This window comes from Rhinolophus sinicus, chromosome 2 (assembly GCF_057876585.1).
Source record: "Rhinolophus sinicus isolate RSI-liver-muscle chromosome 2, RSI-T2T, whole genome shotgun sequence".
Classification (NCBI taxonomy): Eukaryota; Metazoa; Chordata; class Mammalia; order Chiroptera; family Rhinolophidae; genus Rhinolophus; species Rhinolophus sinicus.
Genome location: NC_142502.1, coordinates 108,047,804 through 108,052,729, shown reverse-complemented (window position 1 = coordinate 108,052,729; position 4,926 = coordinate 108,047,804). Strand labels below are relative to the sequence as shown.

Below are 4,926 nucleotides of genomic sequence, written 5' to 3'. Positions count from 1 at the left end.
CTGTGATCACAGGTCCTGCTGGGACAAGGTCCTACTGAAGGGACGAGGACAAAGGGGCAGAGAGGTTACCCCGCCGAGGAGTGACCACGTCAGAGCCCACGATGCACTGAGCCCCGACTGGGCTCAGGCACGTCCACGCTCGGTTCTCACAGCCTCTCCTGTCTCCACCAGCAACAGACTCAGCACAGCAAACACACGGATTCTGGAAGGTTCTCAGGTCTTCCATTTATTTCCTCTCTAACTTTAGGATTTTCTCCTTCAATTAACCCATCAACCCTTCATGGCAAGAACTGAAAAAACAGATTCATGTCCAGATTCCTATATCTACAGGAAGTAGGAAGTTGCTGCTCAGTGTAACATGAAGTAAAGGTGGGGATGGAAACAGCCTTTCCTGGAACAGGACAGTGAGTCAGGGAAGAGACTCGGTCAGTGTGGGGAGGGGGCGTGGAGGGCAGGGGCGGGCAGTCTCCCACCACCTCACATGATGCAAGAGGAATGCAGACACATTCAGATGCCCTTTGCAGAAAGAGATCAGAGGTTCCTGTGTCACAAAGTGGGGGCATGAACAAATCTCACATCATCAGTCCCCACAAGGCAGCTGTCTCACGCTGTAGAAGAAAATAATCATGAACAAACTCAGGTTAGTGCATGTAGTGGTGACATTCTCAAGAGTCCACCACTGCTCTAACTGTCCCAAAGTATCCCCAGTAGCCAGTCCTGTCCCCTCTGCCCCACTCCTCCCACTTCAGGCCTCCAGGTCTCACCTTTAGAAGCCGTGAGGGACACATCAGAGCCCTGGGCACTGTCACTGCCTGGGGGAGAACAAAACAGGATGTGGTCAGAGCTCAGAGCAGATGTGGCTAAAGGAGGAATTATGGGGGTGTGTGAGCTCCCCCAAGGGCTTCCATCTACACTGTCCCAAGGGTCTCAGGGATCACCCCCCTCCATACTCACCTGCAGCCTGAGCGTAGCTCCCTCCTTTTCCACCTGTGGGAAGAAAACATCACATGAGAAGCCAGGAAGGAGGCAGGGCCATGAGGTCCTAAAGGAAACCCCTAGTCCTGGACCCCAGAGAAGTTTCCAGACCTGTGACTACAGACTCACAGCAGGATCAGGAAACCTGAGGAAAGTACATGTGTGGGGACTGGACCAACCACCCTCCTGGAGGTCTGTCCTCAGCAGGGACCCTCCCCTCTGACCTGTGACTATTGAGAATCAGGTCCCCATCACCAGAACCATCAAGGTGATAAATCTGTCCCTCATTTTCACACGGGCATTAATAAAGAGTAAGTGTTAGCAAATAGGGCCCCAGACTGGGAAAGCACACGTGTGTGGATGGTCTTTCCCACTAACGAGGCAGGACACACGTCCACCTGGGGCGTGAAATGCTCCAATGTGACAAGACACCTCAGTCCCCGCCCCTTCCCTACCTGAGCGCTTCCTCCTCCACAGCACAGCTCCAGTGACCGCAGCTCCAAGGAGGACCAGCCCAGCAATGACACCCACCACCATGGCAGCGGGGATGGCGGCCTGAGGAGGCGGCTCTGGAAGGGACGGGAAGGTGAGGGCCCTGACCCCAGGCCTCAGCCCCGACCTGACGTCCTCCAGAGGCCCCTGCTTTCCCTGAGAAGAGGCTCTGTGCCCACGGCCCCCTCCGTACCCCATCTCAGGGTCAGGGGCTCAGGCAGCCCCTCGTGCTGCACATGGCACGTGTATCTCTGCTCCTCTCCAGAAGGCACCCCCACAGCTGCCCACTTCTGGAAGGTCCCGTCCCCCGCAGGCCTGGTCTCCACGAGCTCCGTGTCCTGGGTCAGGTCCTCCCCATCACGCTGCCAGGTCAGGGTGATCTCCGCAGGGTAGAAGCCCAGGGCCCAGCATCTCAAGGTGACGTCACGGTCCGAGGTGGGGTGGTGGGTCACGTGTGTCTTTGGGGGATCTGAGGAGAAGGGTCAGAAAATTCAGGACGTTTGCATCCCTCAGGGGACACTCCAGCAGTGGTCATGTGACCATCCCGAGAATGGTCAGGACAACTGGGGTGGGGGAAGGGAGCACAAAACCCACACACCACACTGGACATAGGTATCGGGGATAATCTCTAGTCTTTAGAAAGTTCTAGAATCAGAGTGAGACAGTCCTGGGCAGAGAGAGGTCTCTGATGGAGAGAAAAGGGATTCCTGGTTCTTCCCTGTGTGGAGGCAAATGACTCATAAAAGCTGGGGTCAGACCTCAGTCACACTGTGTTTGGGGTTTGGGGCAGCGAACAAGGCCTGAGAGAGAAAGTCCCCCCGGGTTCCCAGAGCAGCTGCCAGAGTCACAGGGAACCGCTGATCAGTTATTTCTGAGATGGTCCCCCCTCCATCCCCTGAGAACTGCACCCCTAACTGTCCCTGAGAGAAGGGGGGCCCTTTGGGTCGCTCTCTGGTACCGGATCTGAAAACCCTGGTGGACTCCATCTCCCGGGGTCGGGGAGGGGGTGTCCGGGTGTGGATCCCATTTCCTCCTCTCCTCGTAGGAGGCCCCGCGGCCCCTCTCACCTGCGCGCAGCAATGTCTCCTTCCCCTTCTCCAGGTGTCTGAGGAGCCACTGCACGCACGTGCCCTCAAAGTAGCCCCTCAGGCGCTCCGCCTCACCGGCCGCCTCCCACTTGCGCCGGGAGATCTGAGCCACCGTGTCCGCCGCGGTCCAGGAGCGCAGGTCCTCGTTCAGGGCGATGTAGTCGGCGCCGTCGTAGGCGTCCTGCCTGTACCCGCGGAGGAGGTGCCCGTCCGGCCCCACGTCGCAGCCGAACATCCTCTGAATGGTGTGAGACCCTGACCCCGCCCGTCTGTCAGCTCCGACCTTTAACCCCGACCTTTAACCCCACCCACCCCACAGCGATGGAGCCTGAACTGAAAATGAAACTGGGTCAAAGGGCCCGCGGGCTCTTCCCGGGTGGAGGGGCCGGGCGGGTCCCACAGCCTCGGGGTGAAGCTCGGATCCAGAGACTCGGGGAGACCCCGGCCCGTCCGTGGGGGTCGTGACGGGGACCCGGGCCCGCGTCGCTCACCGGCCTCGCTCTGGTTGTAGTAGCCGCGGAGGATGTTCAGGTTCGTTCGGGCAGTCTGTGCGTTGTCGTCGCAGACCTGCGTGTTCCGGTCCCAGTACCCTGGCTCCTCCTGCTCCACCCACGGCCCCTCCATCCACGCCGCCCGTGGTTCCATCCTCTGACTCGCCGCGTCGCTGTCGAACCGCACGAACTGCGTGTCGTCCACGTAGCCGACAGTGATGTACCGGGAATCCCCGCGGCCGGGCCGGGACCAGGTGGTGATGAAATACGTCAGGGAGTGGGAGCCTGGGGACAGGGAGGGGGAGGGGCTGAGACCCAGGCGACCCTCCTCCCGGCGCGGGTCCCGGGTCCCAGGACGATGGGTCGGGAGGGGCAGGGGACCCGGGAGACGGAAAAGGGGGGATGGAGAGGGGAGGGGGCGGGAGACCCGGGTGGGCGACAGGAGTAGGAGGGACACGGGGCGGGGTCAGGACGAGGCCGGGGGCCTGGGGTCTGGGCCGGGCGGTGGGGACACATCCTCCCCGGGTCCTGCGCCCCCACCCGGCGGTCCCCTCCCTTTAACCCCAACGGAGACCGTTCCTTCCGGACCCCGCACTCACCCGCCCGGGTCCCGGTCAGGGCCAGGGCCCCCGAGAGCAGCAGGAGGAGGGTTCGGGGGCCCATGACCCGCATCCTTGGGGCCTGGGGACAATCTGTGTGCGGGCGGGTCCGTGGAGACATTGTAACCGGAAAGGCGGTGACACTGATTGGCTTCTCTAGAACCTGGCACGCAATGGGAGTGAGAACAGCGGCCGCGTCACTAGTTTCCAGACAGGAGGACCCGACACAGGTTGTGAGAAGGAGAAGTGAAACCGCGGGGAGGTGCGGATTCCCCAACACTGAGCTTCCCGTCCCCAGACTCCGCCCTCAGGGGACCTGGGACTCTGCCCTGACCCCTCCTCCTGCTCCGAGCGCTCTGTGTCACACTGTCACCCTGAGTCCTGACCCAGGAGCTGTCTGAGGAAACCCAGCTGGGTTCATCCCCTTTTCCTCCTCTTTTCTTCCCCGAATCCGTCTCCCAGAAATGGATGCCCAGCCTCCCACCCTTTATCTCTCCCCCCAGACTCTTCTGGAAGAAACACCCCCAGGGAACTTGGTGCCCCAGAGTGAGCTCGCCCTGGGAATAGAGGAAGGACAGGGCTTTTCTCTTTAACCCCGGAGAGGTTGTGCCTGAAAACACCAGCTGGAGATTCTCACAGAGACCAGTCTCCTTGTTGTTTATTAACCACAGTGGGAACAAGCTTGGAAACCCCTGATCACCAGGAAGCTAATCTGTAAAACCATGATTTGTCCCCCTTGGTGCAGAAATGTGTGTAAACAGCGCTGCAGCCAGACTCTCAAAGCTCCTAAGTCTCACTTTCCCAGCCATACACCTGTGACTGCGGATGTTTCTACTATAAAATGATCTTCATTCCACAGCCCTGAGTTTGTTGAGTCCCCGCCTCCTCAATACAAAGAAGCAGGGGAAGCAGTTTGTTACTGTGTATTTCAAGGAGGAGCATGGACAACCTCAAAGCTGCAAGTGTTCAGTGCAGTTAAAATGTACTTGCATCGCCTATTTTTATGAATAATTCACATCTAAACTGTGTATGTTTTATCCGCACACGTTATTATTTTTAAACTGATTAGCATAAGGTGATTAGTTTTTAGGCAGCTCCACAGAGCACCCCGCTGGGTCCTAGATAATTTACTAAAGACCTATAAAACAGCATATTTCAACCTGAGAGTTCCACTGCTTTAGGATTCTTCACCTCTGCCTCTTTCCCTCCCCCTGCTTCTCCAGCCCTTCTGTCTCTCTCACCCCTCAGGCCCTCTTCTCCCCTTAGACGCCACCACCTTCT

The 4,926-nt window shown here is 58.7% G+C and overlaps 1 protein-coding gene across 4 annotated transcripts; it reads right to left on the bottom strand.

Moving 5' to 3' along the window:
* Positions 1 to 200: 200 nt before the first annotated feature.
* Positions 201 to 4,040, bottom strand: LOC109440070 (patr class I histocompatibility antigen, A-126 alpha chain-like). 4 transcript variants are annotated; one of them, XM_088795886.1, is made up of 8 exons: positions 3,646 to 4,040; positions 3,047 to 3,331; positions 2,535 to 2,810; positions 1,661 to 1,936; positions 1,431 to 1,544; positions 951 to 987; positions 765 to 808; positions 201 to 608 (listed from the first exon to the last, which is right to left on the bottom strand). In XM_088795886.1, exons 1-8 carry the CDS (start codon positions 3,764 to 3,766, stop codon positions 604 to 606), a joined length of 1,158 nt encoding a protein of 385 aa, XP_088652012.1. In that variant the 5' UTR covers positions 3,767 to 4,040; the 3' UTR covers positions 201 to 603. The 4 variants fall into 4 exon arrangements, with proteins under 4 accessions (XP_088652012.1, XP_088652010.1, XP_088652011.1 ...); XM_088795884.1 differs by having other exon boundaries at positions 765 to 812; positions 955 to 987; positions 3,646 to 3,885; XM_088795885.1 differs by lacking the exons at positions 201 to 608; positions 765 to 808 and having other exon boundaries at positions 935 to 987; positions 3,646 to 3,885.
* Positions 4,041 to 4,926: the final 886 nt, after the last annotated feature.

Excerpts from the sequence above, each read along its gene's own strand:
- LOC109440070 (XM_088795883.1), bottom strand. The coding sequence starts at position 3,766 with ATGTCTCCACGGACCCGCCCGCACACAGATTGTCCCCAGGCCCCAAGG. Across the intron at positions 2,811-3,046 it reads CTACAACCAGAGCGAGGCCG|GGTCTCACACCATTCAGAGG; the intron begins GTGAGCGACGCG and ends GGGCGGGGTCAG. Across the intron at positions 1,545-1,660 it reads GCCCCTGACCCTGAGATGGG|AGCCGCCTCCTCAGGCCGCC; the intron begins GTACGGAGGGGG and ends CGTCCCTTCCAG.